At 49.4% G+C, this 23,839-nt stretch overlaps 1 protein-coding gene across 9 annotated transcripts in view; it reads right to left on the reverse strand.

The window, feature by feature from the left end:
* The window catches only part of ZNF236 (zinc finger protein 236), a 101,712-nt gene that overhangs the window by 25,935 nt on the left and 51,938 nt on the right, over positions 1-23,839 (reverse strand). For 6 of the 9 annotated variants that reach the window (XM_032654480.1, XM_032654478.1, XM_032654477.1 and 3 more), the window contains exons 12-22: positions 16,947-17,088; positions 16,039-16,299; positions 12,767-13,011; positions 11,948-12,049; positions 11,286-11,437; positions 9,091-9,194; positions 7,621-7,772; positions 6,654-6,866; positions 4,769-5,051; positions 2,410-2,513; positions 403-768 (exon numbers count right to left, since the gene is read on the reverse strand). In XM_032654480.1, the coding sequence (XP_032510371.1) occupies positions 403-768; positions 2,410-2,513; positions 4,769-5,051; positions 6,654-6,866; positions 7,621-7,772; positions 9,091-9,194; positions 11,286-11,437; positions 11,948-12,049; positions 12,767-13,011; positions 16,039-16,299; positions 16,947-17,088 (2,124 nt within the window). The remainder of the gene's footprint in view (positions 1-402; positions 769-2,409; positions 2,514-4,768; positions 5,052-6,653; positions 6,867-7,620; positions 7,773-9,090; positions 9,195-11,285; positions 11,438-11,947; positions 12,050-12,766; positions 13,012-16,038; positions 16,300-16,946; positions 17,089-23,839) is intronic. The other 3 variants (XM_032654483.1, XM_032654479.1, XM_032654484.1) reach the window with 2 other exon arrangements.

Below are 23,839 nucleotides of genomic sequence, written 5' to 3' on the forward strand. Positions count from 1 at the left end.
TTGCTACGTTACTTGTGAGTGCACAAAACACCCAACTGACTAAAATTTAATGCTTTTCAAATACTGTGTGACCAAAGAGCAATTGGATAACTCGTATACGAGAAGCAAGGTTCACGGGTAGCTATAAATTACGTCTCGCTATTAAGTCTGTGAGAATACTAAAAAAGAAACAGGTTTAAGCCCACCAAACTAAATAAAGAGCTGAAGCCTGAAATGCAGAAGTGACGTTAGAAAGAATGGGAAACGGAAAGGCAGCTGCGTCTGGAAGTCGGGACTTCAACCTCCCGCGACCTCGCGGGAAACCCTCAGGAAGGGCAGTGTCCTGAGGCTGAAGGTCGCGCCGCCCACCCCACCCCCACCGTCCCGGCGTCCACGGCCCTGGTGCCTGTCAGCCCTACTCACCGGACACGGAGGCGGGAAGGACGGCCTGGCCCAGCAGGCCCTGCTGCAGCAGACTCTGGTCCAGCTGCCCCGCCAGCACGGGGCTGTTCATGATGAACACGCTGGGGTCGGAGGAGGGCGGAGGGGGCGCGCTCACGGGCTGCGGCCCTTCCGGCGGCCCCCGGGGCCCGGGCTTCCTGGCTTTCTTAGGGTCCGGTTTGTAGTGAAACTGCATGTGCGTCTTCCTCCGCCCGGACGTGCGGAAACGCAGCTCACAGTGGGGACACTTGAACGGCTTTGCTCCTGTGTGCAAACGCATGTGGACCTTCAGGCTCCCCTTGGTGGAGAAGGCGTTGCTGCAGACGTGGCAGCTGAAGAGCTTCTGACCTGGGAGAAGAAGCCGTGCGTCAGCGGGCTGGCCGGGTCGCCCCCGTCGGCCCGCGGCCTGGCTGCCACCGCGCTGCGTCCACCATCCCCTCGCTCCGGAGGGCCGGTGGCCGGAAAACTTAGAAGTAAGCGAAGTTCACTGTCGAGGATCCGAATTCAGTCTTTCCACGACACGGAGGCACACCAAGCCCTGCTGGAAGCGGGGACCCGCCCTGCATCTCGGGCTCCGCTCCCTGATTTTACGAAGCGTAAGCTCACACCTCACCGGTCTTCTCCGCCGACAAAGGGGCGCCCGAGCCGCCGGCACAGGTGGAAGCCGCCCGGCAGACTGCGCTCCGGGCGCACGTGCCCAGCTCCTGGGGCGCCAAGTCCTCTAACACACGCGCGCTGCAGGGTGAAGAAGGCCCGGCGGGCGGGGCTGGGTGCGGCGGCAGGGCCCTGGGGCTGGCGGCGCCTGCTCCCCTCGCGCTGCTCGGGCCGCAGAAGTCAGCTGAGGGGGGCCCTGGAAGGTGTCTTCCCAGAGACCCTCTTCCTAGTCCTGACGCCCAGGAGCCCACACGGAGGCTTGGTGCGCAGGAGGCGTCCTTAGGGTGGCCGGCACCTGCCGCGTGAGCTACCACGCAAGACCCGGGACACAAAGCCACTAAGCGGGTCCCTCCTGACCCTCGGCAGCACCCAGGGCTGCAGGGGAGGGTCAAGCACAGATCCTAAGGAAACAACAGAAGAACTGTCCGTAGAATAGGCAGCTGAAGGACTTCGTGTATCTGTTTACCTAATTCCACACACGAACCCATCAGAAAAGAATCACAGGACTTTATGCCTATGTGTGAAATTCCACTTGTACTCTCCTTGGCCAATTCTGCTTACGGCCAGAACTTCAGAGTGTAAATTGGTTTGATAGTCATAATCCTACGCGTCCTCACGACGCTAACATTTACTCCGTGTTTACCAGGTGCTACTTTTACTTTTCTAGGCAGTTTAAACCGGGGGGGGGGGGGGGGGGGGGTGGGGGGGTGGGGGGGGTGGGGGGGGTGGGGGGTGGGGGTGGGGGGAGGGTACTCGTGTTTGCCCCATTTTCTACAAGAGGGATGGGCGGGTCAGAGAAGTGGCTCACAAGTGAGGACAGACTCCAACCGGGCAGAGGCCCGGGCCGCCTCCTCACCCACGAGGGCACACGGCGCACAGTCAAGAAGCGAAGCTTGCGTACCTTTTACTTAGGGTGATTAACCTTCAGTTCCTCACATTAGGTGAAGAAAATGGCCATGAAATTTGGACGTTAACTGTTTTCCTTTATCAGATTTCCCCCCCACAGAAACAGAATTGCTACCTGGTAAGTGTAATCAGATTTGAGAAATCCCCAGTTTTCACAAAATTTCAACAAACTGAAACTCTGGCCTGAATGAGACTAAGAGGTAATCTTTCTAACACAGGTATTTAACTCTGAGTAAGACAACTTACAACGCCACATCTGGGACCTTTCTCCATGTTGGGAATCACAAATCCTCCATATTCATTTCTTCATGGTTCCTGATTTTTAAGCTTCGTTTCATCTTGAAAGTATGTATGCAAAAAAAATACACAGGAACAAGTACAAAATGCTGTCGGAAGGCATCTACCAACAGTGCAGGTGTTTGCTCTTACCTGTGTGAGTCTTCACATGGCAGTCCAGGGTAGATTTAACAGTGAAACTCTTCCCACATTCATCGCATTTATATGGCTTTTCTCCAGTGTGGATTCGAACATGCCTAGCCAGAAAGCATTTGCAATTAAGTGTCTTTCTTTTTAACTTTATACGCATTTACAAACAACTTCATGATTTAAAGTTTATAGCTATCCGTATAAATAAAAATTATGCGTGACTATGTACTGAATAAATTTAGCAAAACAAAGCTTTTAAGCTTCACTCTATATAAATAGAACCATAAACAAAAACCCACAAGACAACAAAGTAATCTGCAAGACCAGTGAAAACAAGGCTAACTTTCCTGAAAACCAAAGAGAATCTTACAAATCAGCAGTAAGACAAGAAATATCACAGTAGAAAAACAGGCAACACACAGGCAGCGTAGAGAAGAAACACACGCACCCAAATGCCACATGAAAAGGTATCCCCCAGCCTCAGAATTTAAAAGGAGCAAGTTAAAATGACAAGCCATCCCTTTCCCATCTGTCTGACAATGACCCACTGTCGGCTGGGTGGCCTAGGAGCAGGTGTTCAGAGGCTGGGGGATGTAAACGGCACAGCCCTCGGAGGCCAGTGGGTGTGTCCATCAGCACTGACCCCGGACACCCACACAGGTGCACACAGAGCACAGGACAGTGGGGCTGGCCTAGTGATTCCACACTGAAAACTAGGCAGTCATCAACAGGGGTCTGGGATGCCCACACGACAGAACAAGACGTCGCCGTGAAGGATGAAAGAGGTGGGCGGGTACTGACAAAGCTGTCTGAGACCCCACAATATGTAACAATTAAACCGAGACCAGAATTGCGTAAGTTAATGCTGACATGTGAGTAGACATTTCTGAAAAAACGCACAGAAGAAACTGCTGATAGCGCTTGTCTCTGGGGAGGGGGAGGCTCTCCCTTCATAGCCTCCTCCGCTGTTTTCGGTCCTGGCTCGCTTCACCAGGACACCTGTCCAGTACGCAGTGGGGGCAGCTGAGCCTCGCACGATTGTTAAATGAAGGACGGAGGAGAAGGCAGGCCGGCTACCAGGCCGCAGCAGGCTTCTCGTTTCCAGGGGCACCTGCCGCCTCGCCCCCTCACGGGGGTGCCGGGTCAGCAGTCCCGTCTCCGGGGCGCACCTCCGGGCCCGGCTGGCTGCTCGTCAGCACCACCCGCTGGACACGCGCTGCAGGCCTTCTCAGCGGCGCGACGATGCCCACGGGGCTGCCCAGCACGATGCCCTCGTCCGCGATTCGCACCCCTGCCTCCCGCTGGGGCCCTGCCCCACCCCGCACCCAGCGTGCTGCTCCCTTGAGGCCACTGCCCGGTCCTCTTCGTAGCTGAGGGTTCCAGCGTCTCACTCCCGGCCTCGGAGTCACGCTGTCATCTTCTTAGCTCGTTCCTCCTCCCCACCCGCCGGGACACGCCGCCATCTCGGCTCCATGCCCAAGCTTGGCCCGGCCTTGCCCACTGCCCCTCGCCCGTCTACCCGTCCCTCTCTCACTGGCACGTGCCCCTTCCCGCCCGGCAGGAATACAAGGGCAGGGGTTACTGGCTGCACTCACGCAAGAAGCACTTCCAGCCTAGCAGCTTCTGGGCAGCCTGTCTGCCCTCCTGTCACATGCAGGCCTCTGTGCGACAGAGAGGGACAGGAAGACGCCTCTTTGGTTTTCTGAAGCAGCCGGCTCTCTTATTACCTGTCTTGAAATCCTGACAGCTCCTCCCTTCAATCACCCTCTACCTTTTACCCAGCAGTTCCACCTCCTGAAGCAAAAGACGAGCGCCGCCCCCCCCGGCCCCACCCCGTAAACGAAAATCCTCCGAATGTTTTAAGAGAGTGCTGTACTTCGGCCTTCTTTCCTGGAGCCCGTCTGTCAGCTGCCCTCCGCCACTCTGCCAGACCGCACGTCAATCACCGCCTCGCGGCTGACGTGGACTCGACCCCCAGCGCTCGGGCCACCTCCCCGTGTGACGGAGCCTCGCGCCATACAGACCGGTCGCCCTGTGGGGCGGGCAGGAACCCGCTGCTGTTCTGTGTGCCTGCAAGGCTGGGCTCAGCGCCGCATCTTCCTCAGGAAATGATTTTTAATTCTCTCTTACTGCGCCCACCGTCACACAGAAATAAGCACAAGCACCCACAGAGCAAGCAAACTTCTAGCTAACGTGCGCAACGAGCTCGCAAGGAAGCCTCCAAACGCACACGGGCCTGCAACCATGACTCAAGAAAGGAAGGAGCCACTCAAAGGGCGCCAGGTTCAGACACCGCAGCACGGGTTGCAGAGGAGCGCGCAGACCGCACGTCCACCCCCGGGGCCGCGGGCTTGCACCGCACCTGACCAGGTCGCTGGGCTTCTTGAAGCTCTTGGGGCAGTAGGAGCAGCAGTTGGCGTGCTTGGGTTCGGCCTCCAGCTCTGCCTGCCTGTCCTTCATCTCGCTGATGCGGTCCTTCTCGGCGGCCGACTGCACCAGCACCTGCTCTGAGACAGTGGCACTTTCCTGCGGCCGAATCTTGGCCAACTGCGCCGTCTCCTCCTCTGTGAAGGTGATGACCTCGGGACGAGCCTTTCTAGACACATTTCTTTCAGAACTGTCTTCCTCTTCCTCCAGACCCATCTCTAAACAAAATGTAGGAAAAAGGATCAAATCCTAATAAAAAACTAAATGTAACAGAACTAAAACTAAACATTTAACTGAAATATGTAAGGTTAAAATTAGCAACTCAATGAGGCTATATTTGGGATGGTAAAAGTTTTTTCCCACCATTGTCTATTGAGAAGCTGGTCAGGGTGGAAAGGCCACGCCTCGGGGGAGGGCTCACTGCCAAGGGCAGACGCCATGGCTGACGGTCTCCGCAAGCCCTGCCAGCAGGCTGGCAGTGGGCTCTGAAAGGGTCAGTGTCCGCACGAGTCAACAGTACTCATACACACAGACGTTCATTTATCAACACGGACACAAAGTGAATTAGCGTTAAGAAGACGAGCAGCCCGAAGGAAGAGACCAAACTGGTAACTAGCCAACAGCTGCCAATTAAAAAGACTTACTGAAAGGAAAGAAAACACTTAAAAAATATGTACGTTTAAGTATTCTCTCAGTGAAAGGTAAGGATATATTTACATCCATTAAAAAAAAAGAATAAGCTGCTGTTAAAATGTAACTGAGAAGGAAAAAAAGGTGTGGCTGGGGACAGGGGACAGGGGGACTTTATTATTGCACAGATGGCTAAAAAATGTTTTTAATAAACGGTAGAGACACTAAATAGCAAAACGGACGGCGGTCAGAGGCAAAACAGTGAACTAAAAACTGACGGATGGCCCTCTAAGTCGCGCCCCCATCTCAGCACGCTCACTCCGCCAGCATCAACGGTGTGAGGTGCACGGTGCCGGCTGCAGCACAGACAGGAGCCCAGGCCCCAGGACCCCGTGTAAACTACCGACAGCGTAACTCACACTGCACATGGAACAAGGGCGTTTAAAAAATTTAAAACGCTGTGCACTGGCGCCCTGTGTCAGAATCTATGCAAGGTGCACGTTCTGTCACCGTAATTTCACTCTGGAACTTGCTAAAAAGAAATCATCTCATAGGTACAAAAAGTATAGGCACAAAATAATCCTCCTGGGATTACTATACTTGGTGTGGGAACTGGGCCCATCAGCTCGTCTACCGTTTAAGTTAGCTTCATGGTATCTCGTGTCGATCAGATGAGAATGTGCCTGGTGAATAAGCACAGCGCCGAGGGTTAAAGCCCCCTGACCGCCAGCTCTTCCTGTTACACTACAGCACTGGGCAGCCACTGGGCATCCAGCAACAGGAAACCGTGTAATGAAACACAACGGAATTCCGTGCAGTCGTTAGAACTGATGTACACCCGTGCTAATACCAAATTCGCCTGTAATGAACACCCATGGACGACAACACTGCATGTAACGTGCTTTCCTATCAGGGAATTCAGGTCCACCTATGCGTGCGTACATGCATGCGTGGGCGACAGCCTGCCCTGTGCGGGGACGCTGGTATTCTGGTGCCTGGTGACCAGTGAGGTGAGAAGTTTTCCTCCTTGTGCCTCCCCGAATCTTTCTTTCAAAGAGCAAATTATGATTGCTTTCATAATCAGAAAATGAAACAAGTTAGTATACTGGTACAAATCACCTCTGAAATGAGTTAATCACTAAGTTTCAGCATCGGCTGATGATAAACCCAAATCAACAAAGGGACCACACCTCCTCCTTCTGCCTCTCCCGGTGCTGACCCAGCCGAGGGGACTGTCTGGTGCCTCTTCATGTGCTTTTTACAATGGACTGTGGTTCGGAAGCCCTGCTCGCAAAACGGACACTTGTAGGGCTTCATGCTCATGTGCGTGGCCGTGTGCCTGGTGAGGCTGCCGTTGGTTGTGAAGGAAGCGTTGCAGACGCTGCAGCTGAACGCCTTTTCTCCTGCGACAGCAGAGACGGGGTCAGAACACGTTCGTTACCTGAAAACCGCACGCGATCAAAGCAAAGATGCGCTCAGCAAGCTGCAAGACCGAGGAGCGTGTACTCGCCGCGGTCCCCAAGTTTTAGGGATTGAGGGTCCTTCAAGAAGGTTATTTTAAGAAGACGGACGGTCATAATGAAGCAGACAGATCATACTAAGCCCTGCCAAGATGTGAAATCATTGCTGGTGGACGAGGAAAATGGCGCGGCCACTCTGGAAAGGCCACTCTGGTTTGGTAAACCCCAAGGTTTAAACAGTTATCGTATGACCAAGCAAGTCCACTCCTAAACAGAGAAGCGAAAACTTGCATCCACACAGAAACGCACAAAACGTTCACAGCAAGATTATTCCTGAGAGCCAGAAACCGGCAACACCTCAGCTGTCCAACAGCTGATGAGCGGACAAGCAGAACGTGGTCTCTCCACACAGTGGACTACTGTTTGGCTATAAAATAAGTGTGACACATGCTACAGCGTGGGTGGACCTTGAACACGTGCTGAGTGAGGGAAGCCAGTGACAAAAGGCACCGTGTCGTATGGTTCCGTTTACAGGAAGAGCCCGGAACAGGCAAATCCGCACAGACAGGAAACAGGTCAGTGGTTGCCTGGGGCTGGGGGCCCTGAGGGGTGTGATGAAAATGCGCTAGAATTCATATGCTCTAGAATCACGTATGGTTTTCCGCGTGTTTACGTCCAGTGCGAGGCAGACAATGACCTGTGTGTGTCTTCTCGTGGGACTTGAGGACCCCAGAGGAAACGAAGCCACGTCCACAGAGCTTGCACTTGTAGGGCTTCTCCCCGGTGTGTGACCGCACGTGCTGCTTCAAGTGGCTGGATTTCTTAAAGCCTTTGTTGCAATAGTCACATCTATACACACAACACAGACCAAGTTAATTCACAGCATGATCACAATTGCAACACCTGAGAAGGGAAGAAAAGCAAACACTCTTCACCAACAATCAGCAAACAATCAGGCATAACTGTTACAGAAACCAGGTCTGCTCTCCAACACTTAAAACACTGAAATACCAGCAAGAAAAACTTGTTAGATCAAATTCTGCTCAGACTGTACCCTTAAACATATTTTATTATTTCAAAGTTAGTAAAACCTATAGCAATTCTCCAGGAGAAATAAAATTTGAGTAACTACAAACTGTTCCTTTAAACGTAACAGGGAATTCATTATGCGCTATTTTCTTTACCAAGTCATAAGATGCTGCGAGCCCTTCCGCTGCATGAGGGTCAGAATCACCTGACTCTAGACACTTGGAAATGTCAGTTCGTATACTCTTTAGTTGATAAAATACGTTACCAAACAGATGCTACTAGAGCTATTTTGAATAATATATAAATATGTAGTGTTATTTTCCTCTCAGTTGTTATGAAATATATTAAAATTAAGGATGAAACAATTATAAATTTCAAAATTCCTATTCACATATTATTAAAAAATTTTAAAAAATTCTGAAAGCTTATTCCATTTTATTTCCCTATTTTTTCCATTTCCAGGTTTTAATCTGTGATAGGAAGGTACACAGAGCACACAGCTCGGCACACAGCATCAAGTTCTTAATAAGTGTTGAATGAACGAATGGGGAATGAATGAATGGCCAGAAGTCCAGGAATGCCCAAGCAGATGTCACAAAGGAATCACAAGAAAACATTACACTAATCTCACTTAAAAATACCCGTGCAAGATCCCAAATTAAGCATTAACAAATACTTGTTGAATAAAGGGAAGTGTGACTTAAGTATCAGGAGGTTATATATAAAACACACAAAGAGCCGTGGACAAAAAGGCACGACATAAATTCAAGTTATTTCTGAAAACACGGTAACAGCGGCCTAGAGTGGGGACAGGAAGCTACAGCAGAGTAGTTTATGGGTACAGGCTGCTGCGTCCAAACCCTGCCCATGTCACTTATTAGCTGTAGAAGCTTTAGCAAGTGAGTCTCTTTTGTCTCAGATACTTTCTTTATAAAATGGGGGTGACGACAGGCCCTGTTTCCCAGAGCTTTTATGAAGCTTCAGGAACGGTGCAGGTGGGCACTGGGTGCAGCAGGACGGGCTGCTGCACCCGGAGGAGCGTGCATACCTGTAGGAGCATGCGTACCCGGAGGAGCGTGCGTACCCGGAGGAGCGTGCGTACCCGGAGGAGCGTGCGTACCTGGAGGAGCGTGCGTACCTGTAGGAGCGCCGGCTCTGCTCCTCGCTGTCGTCCAGGAACGGGGGACGTGGCGCCTGCAGCTCCAGCTCCTGCCGGGATGACTCCTGAATCAAACGACTTGTCTAAAACATAGTAGAAGCACAGAGCAGACTGCTTGAGCATCTATGAATGAATACAAACACCTAACAACTAAGGATAAGAACACTCATAAATGTGGATTTAAAAGGGAGAAACCCCAATTAGGTCGTTGCAATCATTTGGGCCAAATTAATAACAAAAATCATCTATATCAATTTTAATGAAGAAATACTTATTTTATTTTCCATTAACTTGCTTTAATCTTTCCTTTTTTTTTTTTTTTTTTTTTTTTTTTGCAGTACGCGGGCCTCTCACTGTTGTGGCCTCTCCCATTGAGGAACACAGGCTCCGGACGCGTAGGCTCAGCGGCCATGGCTCACGGGCCCAGCCGCTCCGCGGCATGCGGGATCTTCCCGGACCGGGGCACGAACCCGTGTCCCCTGCATCGGCAGGCGGACTCTCAACCACTGCGCCACCAGGGAAGCCCAATCTTTCCATATTTTTTATGTCTATTAAGAGACTACTCTTTCATCTGCTCTATTCTTACTGAGAGTGAACAAAACGCCCTGCTTTCTTAAAATACTAAGTCCCCCCGCTTGTCACAAAATCACAGGGGGAGAAAGCATATTCCCAGCCCAGGAGCAGCAGGCCTGGAGACAGCAGCCCCTTAACTCAACACCTTCCGGCCACAGGTGGTGCAGCCCAGGGACTGGGCAAAGATCTGCAGGAAACACCCATGTTCAGTGGACAGAGCACAGGCTGACCTTCAGGACGTGGGGGACAGGCGCAGGAGAGGCCAGAACAGTGGAGAACCTGCCTGCGTGCACGCGTTTCCCCTGGCTTCCAGGACCCGCCCCAAAAATCCACGAGTGAGCGGGTGTGCAGTCTTGCTCAGAGGGCTGAGTGAAGGCAAGCCACAGAGACGCATGCCCCCCACCACCCAGATTCAGCGCCTACTGTCAATTACGCAGCTTCGAGCTGGGAAAACGTACTCTGAAAATTTCACTGGAGGGTCCAGGTCCTCCACTTGGCAAAAGTTACCCACAGGGTCTTTTAAAGAGAGAAAATAAGGACTTCCCTGGTGGCGCAGTGGTTAAAAATTCTGCCTGCCAATGCAGGGACACGGGTTCGAGCCTTGGTCCAGGAAGATCGCACATGCCGCGGAACAACTAAGCCCTGTGTGCCACAACTACTGAGCCTGTGCCCTAGAGGCCGCGAGCCACAACTACTGAAGTCCGCGCACCTAGAGCCCGTGCTCCGCAACAAGAGAAGCCACCGCCATGAGAAGCCCGCGCACCGCAACCAAGAGTAGCCCCCACTCGCCACCACCAGAGAAAGCCTGTGCACAGCAACGAGGACCCAATGCAGCCCCCCCCAAAATTAAAAAGTAAATATTAAAAAAAAGAGAGAGAGGGCTTCCCTGGTGGCGCAGTGGTTGAGAGTCCGCCTGCTGATGCAGGGAACACGGGTTCTTGCCTCAGTCCGGGAAGATCCCACATGCCGCGGAGCGGCTAGGCCTGTGAGCCATGGCTGCTAGGCCTGCGCGTCCGGAGCCTGTGCTCCGCAATGCAAGAGGCCACAACAGTGAGAGGCCCGCGTACCGCAAAAGAAAAGAGAGAGAGAGAAAACAATTGATTTGCCAATCATTTTCACCACTACTGAAAGATTTCCAAAAATGGCAAAATCAATACCAAAACAAAAACTTAAATGCCTCCAACTTGACTAAGAGATGAAAATTTTAAATGATGCATTTAAATATGTATCTTTAGTATGTCAGCCTTCATTATATTTTCATTCTAACATGTTTCTTTAAGAGTCCACATATTAAAATGCTTTGGTTTTCTCGCTAAAGCAAGGCAATATCCTTCAGATGTTACTGAAGTCAGTTACACTCTCCTGACTTTCCTGACTTTTAACAGAAAAGGTAAAGCCACATCATGGGAATGAAATCTTACAACAAAAATGTTTTAAGGAAATAGAAGCCCTATACGATAAACACTGAGGTTTCCACAGCTGATGCAGCAAGCTTAAAGTTGCAGCAAGTTAACATGCCCTCTTAAGTAAGCAAATTTTAAATAATCACAGTGAAGGATAAGACAGAATCTGCTCAGCGATGAGACCCCTGCAATACTCACTACATTGATCGTATCAGAGCTAGGCACCGGAAGTAAGTTCTGCTGATGGAAGCTCGTGGACAGGGCTTGAGACTCCAGTGTGCTAGAATCTTGTAACTGTTGGACCGGTGGAAACTGAGTCTGTTGATTGTATGTATCAGTCACTGTAAAACCTAAAATAAATTAGAAGACGTGAGTTCTAAAAAAAATACTAAAGTTACACACACCCACACAAAACCAAAAAGGTTGGTTTTACAAATAAAGGTATTTAAAGGAACATGTCTACTTTCTGAACGGGAATCAGGATCATTAGTTTTTATCAGCAGGCTCTAAAGTGATCTGCTCACAGGCAAGAGGCTACGCTCAGCTCCCATCCTTGCAGGGCAGGCTGACACATCAGCCACAAATAAGTCCCAGTTTCTACTCAATTACCTTTCCTTGGCTAGAGACCAGGTGTAGAATGGTCATTAAAGTCCCTTTCTGGAAAATCTGAACAGACTACAAAATAGCGTATGCGCGCCTGTGTACACACACGCACACGCTACCCACGCAAGACGTTATCTGGTCCGATAACTGGTCATAAATTTCAGAAGAGCACTACAAGAAACACTCAAGCTTGCTGTAAAGTTAACCCCAACCAGGCGCAGCTCACTGGAGAGCCCCGGGTAAGGCCCACCACTGACCCTGTGACAGACCCGCTGGCTCGAAGGGCTGCGGCGGGGGAGCCTGCTCCTCGTACTGGCCCACGTGCCCTTCCAGAGTGTGCTGCGGGACCACAAGCCTGTCTGAAGACAAGAAGCACAGACGAGGGCGGAAAATTCGTAAACACGGAAGCTGCTTCACATCTATCAACCTGTCCAAAAGGATGCTTCGGTGAGTTTCCAAAAAGCAGCCTCCTTGTTTGGAAAAGACAGTAGGAAGACAATTCATACAGAGGGTACACACTTACATATGTTGGCTAAAAAGTACAAAACCCTGCTCACAGACCAAATACTTCTTGGGACGCCCATAAAGTAAACAGCAAGCTGACCGGCCAACCGTTCGTCAGGCCCGCAGGGGGCCGGAAGCCTGAGCCGACTCTGTCACTGAGCTCACTGCCCCCCCACCCCTCCCCGTGAGCCGGCATCTTTCTGTAGCGAGACCTCCCTGCAGGAGGCAGCGCGCTGGCTGAGGGGCCTCAGCTCCCGCAGCCAGCGGCACCCAGTCCACGGCCTCACGCTGGGAAGTCCGGGAGCCACGCACCAGGACACGCGTGATCACGCAGATGGGCACTCAGTGGAAACCAAAGACTCTCTCGCAGTAGGCTCAGGGGTGAAAGTGGGTGACAAGCAGCACGTATCGGAAGGTCCCATTTCTACCATTCTAAATGCACCGCAGACTCTCTCACGCTCAGACACACGGCACAAACTGCGCTTTAAAAGGTCAAGGACGAGAGGGCCAGCGGGGACTGGAGTACAAAGGGCTGCAAAACTCCTGAGAGTTAAAAGCTCTGAACTGCTCACCTTCATCTGCTTCCAAAGGCTGACCCGCCATCTGCTGGCCGAGCCCCGCCTCCACGCCGGCGGGCGGCCCCAGGTCCAGCACGGCCCCGGGGTTGTCGGCCACGGCCTCGGCCGTCGGCTGCAGCGCGGTGTTCTCAATCTCCACCTGCCCCTGGGTGGGCACGTGCATGCCCTGCTGGTCCACGGCGCCGTCATCTATCGGGCAGGCCTGCTGGTGCTGCCGGAGCTGCTGGGCAAGCTCAAATCTTCAAAAAATGGACAACAGTCCGCAGCGTCAGCTGCTGTCAAAACACCGCGGGCACGCGAGGTGCGATTTGTTCAGTGACAGTTTTCATTTTAAACTGTTTCACTTTGAAGTCGCGGCGGCAATCCAGTTGAGAGTTAAACACTACAAATAATCTGAAAGAAAACCCCCGTGCCCTTATCTCTAAGCGCTTTCACAGACTATAGGGGCCGGAAGGCAACAAGGATTTTTCAAAGTCTGAATGATACAAAAGATGCCACTTTTCAAAGCTAAACTCTCCCAATTCAAATTCTGTGATGAGCTGAGGTGTTCAAAACAAGAACTGCATGAGAGGAGGCAGCGCCTTGACAGACTGCTTTCAGTGTTACACACACAACGTGGGAGAGACGGGACCGTCCTGCAACCTGCCAGGCCGTGCGCGGCTCACTGACCAGTGGGCCACAGGCGGCAGAACCTGGACCACGAGGCATGTGGCTGTGATGGTTTTCTGCAAAATCATGATTCCTGTTAATGTTACTTTTACGTGTACAAAGCATAGCTGGCATGTTATCATCAAGGCCAACCATTTCTCTTTCAAAGAGAAAAATGAACAATGAATTCAGTGAATGAATCAAAAACACTGGGGAAAAAACAAACAAAAACCCAGGTCAAACAATGATCTGATTAACAGGCTGTACAGTATCTCAGCCATGAAGGGGCTACTCCAGTCAGACTCACACAAGCTCTACCGGACGCTGGACGCCAGAATCACGTGAATCTGCTGATTCAGAATTCCATTCTGAGTTCCAAACAAAGTCCTTCCTCTTCATTTTCTGACATCAAAAACAGTCACTTGGGCTTCCCTGGTGGCGCAGTGGTTGGGAGTCCACCTGCCGATGCAGGGGACGCGGGTTCGTGCCCCGGTCCGGGAAGATCCCACATGCCGCGGAGCGGCTGGGTCTGTGAGCCACGACCGCTGAACCTGTGCGTCCGGAGCCTGTGCTCCGCAACGGGAGAGGCCACAGCAGTGAGAGGCCGGCGTAACGCAAAAAAAAAAAAAAAAAAAAAAAAGTCACTTCTCAACTACTTTTACTGAGGAGGGGGGGAACAAAAACGTACTGAAAAGCAGCAAAGGAAAGAACACGCACTGTCGCACCTCCACCACAGGGTGACTGTACAGTGGTGCCATGGGTTCACGGGGTCGTCTCCACCACCCTGAAGGAGAGGAAACGTGCCCTCTGTTGTGACTGGTGGAGCCTTGTTTTCTGTTTGTTTGCCTGGGTGTTTTCACAACTCTTACTACAGCGACTTTTTATTTTCACCGTAAGTGTATATGGCATTTTAGGAATTCCCAAGACTTCAAACAAAGGGATCAAACGACTGGAGCTGCTGCCTGCTCGCAGGCAGGTTCACAGCACACGCCATCTATAAGATAAACCCCCAACTCTGCAATGACAGACCTACCCGTCCTTACGCTGCCACCTGAAAGCCACGCACACTCTCCCCTGGCGTAAGCATGGCACGTGTCCCTCAGCAGAACCCTGGACAAGCAGTGGCCAAAGCAACACTCCACTGGCAGAAATGACCCGGCTAAAAACAGCTGACCCTCTTCCCGGAAATTACAGCACTGGCCTCTGAGCCTGTAAACTGTACTCCCGACACCACCACAAAAGCACACTGTGAAGGCCGGGCGTCTTGCAGAGAGGCGCCATTCACCATGCTCTGCGCAAGCTGTGGCCGCGCCCCATTTCTCTTGGCAGGGGGGCAGCAGTGCACGCTCTGAGCGTCTCCGCCCCCATGAACTCCCCAGCCCCTGAATGCGTGTGAAGCACAGAGCTTCCTCCATAAAATGCAGCCAAGTATAACTGGATATATAATTGGCAAGAGTCCCCTAACTGACACCACCAATCTCATATTCCCTAGATGGTCTCGAGAAGCACTTAAACTCCTCGGCTACATGATCAACCGTACCAAAATCGAGGAGAGTCAATTCTGTCAAGTGTGCTTCGGCATCCAGAGGGATGAAACCAGAACACCATTTCTCCGAGTTACCTTATTCTATCAGTTGGGAGTTCTGTTTGGTAGGTGATACCTGGACAGAGACATCCGGGTTAAAATACGGCTCAAAGGTAAACATTCTAGGGCAGAAGGCTAATATTCTTTCCTGGTAAGCCTGGTAACTCTTGTTCTCAAAGCCTCCTAGGAGGTGGTCGTGGTCAGCTTGTCCATGCTTTCCGTTACAATACAGAATTCTGTGGCTTCACAGAAGCACCACTGAATAAGCTCCAGACACAGTCAGAAATGCGTCTCTGTAAGGGCTCGTTGGGTCCCCTCCACTTACAGATGAGGCAGCCCTCTAAGCAAGCAAAAATCTAAGTTAGGGCTTCCCTGGTGGTGCAGTGGTTGAGAGTCCGCCTGCCGATGCAGGGGACGCGGGTTCGTGCCCCGGTCTGGGAGGATCCCACGTGCCGCGGAGCGGCTGGGCCCGTGAGCCATGGCCGCTGAGCCTGCGCATACGGAGCCTGTGCTCCGCAGCGGGAGGGGCCACAACAGTGAGAGGCCCGCGTACCGCAAAAAAAAAAAAAAAAAAAAAATCTAAGTTAGCTTTAATGATGGATTTATGTGTTAGCTAAAACATATTTTTTTTCTGTCAACAACCTACAATAATTACCATTCAGATAACACTAATGATATGCCTAGAGGTCCCAGAGTTGACCAAGATTTTCTTTTTTGAAACCTTCATTACCTCATTATAGTAGACACTATCTAGCATTTTATCTACTACTGATTATCAGTTTTAAGAGAGTTTAGAAAGCATTTAGGCCAACACTGACTACTTCAACACTACATTAAAAATAAAAATGATGTGCTTCAGTCTATGGTTCTCAATAGGTCATTAAACACTGATACAGAAGTTTCTTTAGCTCATATACCTCCTGCTACAAGTAATAATAAAGGGAACAAAGACAACTATTTCTTCAAAACGCTCCCCACCATCATCTGGGAATTATAAGGATTGTTAAAAAGTGACCATCAGAATTATACCTACCTATGGGTTTTCATGTGCTTTTTGCAATTTAGTGAGGTCTTAAATGTTTTCTGGCAATAGGGACACATATAGGGACGAAGGTCGTTATGGATGCCCATATGTCGCCGTAAGCTACCACCAGTAGTGAAAGCTCCATTACATATCAGACACTTGAAAGATTTAAGTCCAGTGTGCGTTCGGACGTGTGCTTTGAGCACTCCTGCAGAAACAAAGCCTCTTCCACACTGAGAACATTTAAAAGGCTTTTCACCTGTATGTGATCTAAAAAGAATAAAAATGGTAATGAATAAGCGTCTCACGCTTTCACACTGCTTTCTAATTTAGAACGCACTCTAGTAATCATCTCACTTGGCCACCCCTTTTCTGAGCTCAGCAGCAGAGAGACTCAGCTCTCACGTCCCCACAACGGGACCTGAGACTCAGCGCTCAGGTGGCTCATCTGAAGTCCGCGGCTCGCATACAACCGACACAAAACCAGACCCCACATCCTCTTCTACGTTCTGTCCTCTTCTCATGACCCCTCACTGTCTCTCGTGATCAGGTTTCTATCAATACTTCCTCTTCACTGTTGCTAGCACCAAGAATTAACCTGATGAATACATCCGAGAAACTGTGAAAGAGCATGATCCTCACGAAACAAACCAAATATTTCTCTGACATGTCCCAGAGACTGCAAATACTGAAATATAATAGGAGCGTAAATAAAATTCAGTGGCGGTTTGTGGGTAAAACATTTTGGTCAAGACACTGAAGCCTGAAAATATCAATTATCAGTAAATATTCTGGGGTCAAAAGTGACATTTGAAGTAACAAAAGCTAACACCACCATTCTTAGTATTTCCACAAGCCACCGGATCACTAAATCACGGTAACTATAAATTTCCATCTCTGAATCTACATTGCCTTACCTGATGTGTTGTTTAAGATGGCAAGACTTTTTATAGGCGCGCTGACAGTAAAAACACTTGTGCGGTCGATCTGCTTCATTCACAAAGTCACTATGAAAATAACTCTGAAAAAGCTGGTTTCTTGGAATGGGCTGGATAAGACCTACAAACCAAAAGAAAATCAGGAATAATTCACTGTCAGTGCTACAAAGAGATGTCAAAAGGCATCTGCTTTACCCAGAAGATAAACAATCTGAGGAGCCAGATTCCAGTGCTGAGACTGATCGCTACGTTGATTGCGTTAGGGAATCGCTATTTAAAGAACACCTATCAGGAAACGCTTAGAGAGTTAATCTAAGATAGATATTCTTTTCAACATAAGGAACATTTATATTGTCACAATTACTTCTCCTTGTTCTAGAGCCAATTTTTCACAGATTTCTACATTTAACTTTCTATAAGAGCATCTGTTGGCATGCAATTTATATAAGTACATCAACATTTAGGTTAATCAGAGTTTTTAAGTCCCTTATTTGTTCAGTATGAAGACTGTACCCTAGGTACTATAACAAACTCAGACAGAAATGATTCCAACATGATCTTTTGTTCTAAGAAAGTCAGGGTTTTCACAGAAATTTTATTAAAAGAAAATCTGTAAACAGCAAAATTACAACCTTAAATATTTCAGGTTTTACGTACTTTCAGTGAATAAAGAATGCCCTTAGGTTGACCGTGTAATATGTATGTCTTGATCAAGCAACTGAATTATTTATGAAATTCAGAACAAACACACACCTGAACCCTCTGAATTACTTAATGTTTACCTGGAACGAGAGGAAGACGTACACTGTCAGTTCTACCGGGGCTGTTTGCTTCTCCTCTCTCCCAGACAATGCAGCTATCAGCCAAGACTCTGGACTGGCCACACTCCCCGCTCCCTCAGCTGTGCCACTCACTTCCATGCGATGATTACCAACAGGCGCCTCCTAACACACTGCTGTCCAGACTGTCCCTAACAGTGCGGGTTACAGCTCAATCCTGTCCCCTAAAACCTGTTTGTTCCTCCCAACTCTCCTAGTTGTACGTAAGGAACCCCATCCGCCTAGTCATGCGGGGGCCAGGGATTCCAGACTTCTGGAGCCGCTCATCAAGTTTGCCATTTGCCAGTCCTGGAGATCCCACTTTTCAGTGTTCTTAAACTTGTTTCCTCGTTTCTACTTCCACTGCTATTTCTATTTCGCTTCGCTCGCATGTGAGACTTAACTGAATGGACCTGCACTTCCCGATGCTGCACGAGCGCTCATCTACTTTTCAAGGAGAATTCAGAACCTCCCTTGTGGGACTTCCCTGGCGGTCCAGTGGTTAAGACTCTGCCCTTCCAAGGCAGGGGGCGCAGGATTGATCCCGGCTAGGGAGTTAAGATCCCACATGCTGTGTGACACGGCCAAAAAATAAAAAAAATAACAGAACCTCCCTTGTGATTGATGTGTGTACAATCCACAGGGCACACACTCGAAGAGCTGCCAAACCTTCTCCCATTTCACAAGGATTCAGGACTGGGGAGATGCATGGGGACCACGCAAAGCCCTGCCCTCCTGGCAGCTCCAGCATCGCTCTACCCTTCACGGCATCGCCCTGCTTTTTCCCAGCAACTCCTCTCTCGCGCTCAAGAAGAGAAAACTTCAGTCCCTCAGTCCACCCCACCACCTTCCCCAGGACACACGCGCTAAGTCTGCTGCAGACAGGCTGACACGCCTGGCGCTCAGAGGCAAGATGGCCGTCCAAGGGCCGATTCCCAAACCCAGACGCACGTTCACTCTTCTGCGTGGCTCTGTGTCAGACACGCACCTAGACCAGCCTCCTGAATGTTCTGCTCTGCCTTCCCGTGTCGCCAGCAGAAGAATGTCCCTGGCACAGTGCGCTGGGACCCGAACGGCAATTTGCTCAACCACCTCCCGTGGTCTGCCACCGAGAACGGGGCCACCGCGACCACCAGGCTCGGCCTCCTGGCCCCGGTCCCCACCTCTCTCCACACCCACCGCCAGCTCCTACCCAGGCAGCTTCATGCTGTGATTCTTAACGAGCCTCACTTTCCCACCTCCACACGCTGACTCATTTCTGTCCCAGCACTTGTCACTGCTGGTTCTGTTTTCTCTTTCCCCACTCCCTGCGCTATAGCTTCTGGAGCCTGGGGCCTGCCCCATGGTCATAGATGTAGCCCTGAGCCAAAGAGCACTGGCCAAGTAGGACACGTAGATACGATCGAATATACTAATGATCCTGTTCTCAGTGTTTACAAAATCCGAGAAAGAAAGGAAGGAAAGAAGCACGCACAAATTCCAACCAAGATCGTTGATTCACGGTCTGACACTCAACCTTTATTGGACATCTACTTTCAGGGAATCATGTTAGATTCTATGAAGAGAACAGAAAACTGAAGTGAGTATTTTCCAAACTGGCAGCCAAAAAGGGTGGCTCCTCTGGTCACTGCGAAGCTTGTGAAACTGTGAACCTCAAATGCTCTGCAAGGAAGGTCCACAGGCAACACATAATAGCAACTGTTAGGCACAGTTCCCTGGTATCTTATGCAAACAGGTTCAGTAACTATTAGCATAAAGTACCACTTAATTAAAACTGTAAGCTCCAAGTAATATTTGATAAGCCATTTTCTTGTTCATTGCTGAACTTAACGGAATGAGTGATTTCTAAGAAAAACACCAATAAAAAAATTTAAAACTCTCCTCCCGCAATTAAATTGGGCTGTACAAACGTGAGACATTAATTTTATAGACTTCATCAGACAAGATATACATTAAAAAGCAACACAGGAAAGTGAAATAATTTAAAGCAATTATTTATATAAATTGTATAAATTCGTGAAAGTAGGTAAAGTAAATGAAATTCACAAGGTAATTTTTAAAAAGTAAAAAGCCCTCCTATAGTCGTCTTGTATCTGTTTCATAGGGAAAAAAATAAGATATTCACAAATAAGGAAACAAAGTATTGCTTTTGCCATTTCCCACATCAAAAAAAAAAAGAAAAAAAAAAAAAGCCGTACTGGGTGCTGGGGGCAGGGCTGTGCAGGGGTTCACTGCCTCCCAGTCAGACCTGAGGTCAGTTAGCAAAGTGGGGCTCCGGGTGAGTGCCTCCCTAGCCTGCAGTGCAGACACAAAGCTCATCAGATGGCAGAGCCGGGCTGCACCCCTAAGGCTCCAGGCTGCACCCGAGTCAGCACCTTCACAGAGCTCGCCACCCGTCTGCCGCGGCAGGCCCTGACTTCCGGCCTGCGCTGAAGCAGCCCGACGCCAGAAGCTACCGGGAGACTTCAGACTGGCTGTCTGCGCCAGGCCTTGAAGCTGTGAGCCCTGTAAGGCCCACAGACGATCCTCCTCTCCAAGTCACCCCCATTCTGGTGCAGGGTCCCCCCTCCAGCCCCACTGTTCTCTCAGCTCTTTCTCCTGTGGCTTCTGGAACCTACGTTCCGCAGCAAACAAGTTCTCCATCATAAACAGGTCCCATAAACAGAATGTTCAGTTACTCCTTTCTTTTCCGAAACAGCAGGTCTGTGGTCGAGCGGCTGGCCTGGACGCTCCGGCTCCTAAGGCCCCCTCCAAGCCTGAGGAGCTCGAGCCTCCTGTCCCGGCCCAGCTCTGCCTCCCAGCCTGCCTTCGCTTCCTCCCCAGTCCCACCTGCCCTCCACGAATCGAATCCCTTTACCCAGTCCCTTGCCAATACGCTCTTGTGCAAGTCCTCTGGCCCTTTCTCAAATAATTCACAAGATCGTAAAAAGAAAAACAAAAGAATGTGCCCAGTAACACCCCTCAGAGACAGCCACAGTGAACGGTTTAGCCGCCACTCTAACAGAAGAGTTTGTAATGTGAAAACATAAGTGGGATCAACCACACACACTGTTCTGGAACTACCTGTCCATACTTCATACATATACTTAACTCTCCAAGTCATTACATATGACATCATCCCCATCACCCTTTGGATGCTGGCAAGGAATTCCACCGTACCAGTGTACCCAGTTCCCTTAATGCACGTCTGGCGGACATTCTGCCTGTTTCTAACTGTACACTACTGCAGGGCTGCAATAAACAATCCAGTATATACAACTGTTACCTTATGTCTCCCCGCTAGACACAGAATTATAGTCTCTGGGCAGCATCCAGGTTTATTTATTTATTTATTTATTTATTTATTTATTTATTTATTTATTTATTTTTTTAAATTTATTTATTTATTTTTGGCTGTGTTGGGTCTTCGTTTCTGTGCGAGGGCTTTCTCCAATTGCGGCGAGTGGGGGCCACTCTTCATCGCGGTGCGCGGGCCTCTCACTGTCGCGGCCTCTCTTGTTGAGGAGCACAGGCTCCAGATGCGCAGGCTCAGTAGTTGTGGCTCACGGGCCTAGTTGCTCCGCGGCATGTGGGATCTTCCCAGACCAGGGCTCGAACCCGTGTCCCCTGCATCAGCAGGCAGACTCTCAACCACTGCGCCACCAGGGAAGCCCCCAGGTATATTTATTTTTAAACAGAACCCCAGATGATTCTGAGATCTTTGGCGTGGAGGGCAGGAGTCCCACCTTGAGCTCCTCAGAAAGTGAAATAACAGGCTTCATTTTTCCGATGCTTTATTTTTCACGTCTAATAATTTTACAAAGTTCTGTTAAAAAGCTAAGCTAGGGGGCTTCCCTGGTGGCGCAGTGGTTGAGAGTCCGCCTGCCGATGCAGGGGACACAGGTTCGTGCCCCGGTCCGGGAAGATCCCACATGCCGCAGAGCGGCTGGGCCCGTGAGCCATGGCCGCTGAGCCTGCGCGTCCGGAGCCTGTGCTCCGCAACGGGAGAGGCCACAGCAGTGAGAGGCCCGCGTACCGCAAAAAAAAAAAAAGCAAGATAAATGCACTAATATCAATATGATTAAAACATGAATATAAACTTGGAAGATCAATCATTACAGCGCTGAGGTTTAAAATAATAGATAACCAGGGACTTCCCTGGTGGTGCAGTGGTCAAGGCTCTGCGCTCCCAACGCAGTGGGCCCAGGCTTCGATCCCTGGTCAGGGAACTAGATCCTGCATGTCGCAACTAAGAGTTTGCATGCCGCAACTAAGGAGCTGGCGAGCTGCAACTAAGGAGTCCATGAGCCACAGCTAAGGAGCCCGCCTGCTGCAACTAAGACCCGGTGCGACCAAATGAGTAAGTAAATAATTAACTAATTAATTAAAAACAAAACAAAAGCCCACTTTTAATTTAAAATAAATATATTTAAAAAATAATAGATAACCAAAGCCTGGCTCACTTCGAAGAAAATATTTTTCAAACATCTATGCTCCACAAAAATGGTGGGAGCATACACCATTACACAAACTCACACATACGCACAGTCATATATAGAAAACACAGTGATTTCTTTAAAGAAAAATAGATATGTCATATACACATATGATTTGAAAATCCAGAAGCAGCTACAGGTCAAAATATTACGATCAGCCTGACTCCAACGCTTGCCCCGTCTGCACACTGTTTTATTTAAACTTAGTTCTTGAATTTAGCAGAGAAAGCATTTAGAGCACAGTACACCGCACGTCTAGTGAAAAGAGCCCCAAGTGCAATGGACTACACGGTATCTGTGCTCAGTAAAGACTAGTGGTGCTCGATGCCAAGACCCAGTGGCCATGTGGGCCCCTGGCGGCTCCTCCACACTCCTGCACCAGGGGCGCAAGGCTGACGGGTGCGGGAGGAAGTGAGCTGTACTGACCACACGCTGATCCAGGAGTCTGAAGCCCCAGGTTCTAGATCTACCATGAGCTCTAGTTGTAGAACCTAAAAGCAATGTTAGAACCCTCTCTAGGGCCCACATTTTACATCTGTGAAAATGAAGAGTGAGGAATGTAGGCAAGTTTGGGAAAGACTGTTTTTAAGTTCCCATGCAGCTCTGGGAGTTTTTAGAATTACACAACTATATGGGACTGTTCTATCCAACAATGCTCCCTTAATATGCAGAGATTAAGTTACTTGCTGGAGTATTTTTTTATGCATTCTAATACTTTCCTAAGCGACAGTAATTAGTGTAAAAGGTATTGAGCTTCAAGTAACTAGACTGGACTGGAACATCTCATCTCCCAGTTAAGTCATATAATTGTAACTAATCTATGCTAAACCCTCTCTGGCATGTTTTTATCAAGATCTGTCCCCCAAACATAATTACAGTCACACTTTTTCTACACAGGCCCCAAGGAGCTCAGATTCTGAGAGAAGAGACAGACACAAATACAAATAATGACGACGTGTAAAATAAATATTTAAATATTTTACATTTTACAATGTGAAGCCAGCTCTATGAATCACTTCCCCCATGTGTCCCACTCAGCCTAGAACAAAGGAGATTTCTGCTTCCACTAATTTCGTCTAAGATACAGGTGTCTGTGAAGCTAAAAGCACAATGTTCTCCATTTTGACCTCGGAAAAAGTCTGGAGAATCAGGGCTCCAGTTCAACTCAACTAAGGATTTGTAAACTTAACGGCAAGAAACCCACCACAGGTGTGTAACCTGAGTCATGGCAACCTGAAACAACTGGTAATTTGAGGGTTACCCTCAAGCATGAAGGATAATTCTAGGGCTGCTAAGTAAGTTTTTAGTCTGTCCTAACTTTTAGAGATTTTTTTGCACTTCAAGAATAACACAAATCACTGAGAACCTAGAGACTACAGTGAAGATTAAATACACATTAAGTGAAATTGGTCTGTTGTTTTGCTCTGTGAGCTGCCACAGCTGCACAAGGACATCAGAGTGTTCTAACCCACCATGGGAGTTCCGATCAGTGTCTACACCCTGAACAATTAAACACCCTAAGAATTACAGTTCCTAGGAAGCTTAGCAGAAATCATACGTAAAATCATCGCAGGCTGGT

This window comes from Phocoena sinus, chromosome 14 (genome assembly GCF_008692025.1).
Source record: "Phocoena sinus isolate mPhoSin1 chromosome 14, mPhoSin1.pri, whole genome shotgun sequence".
Classification (NCBI taxonomy): Eukaryota; Metazoa; Chordata; class Mammalia; order Artiodactyla; family Phocoenidae; genus Phocoena; species Phocoena sinus.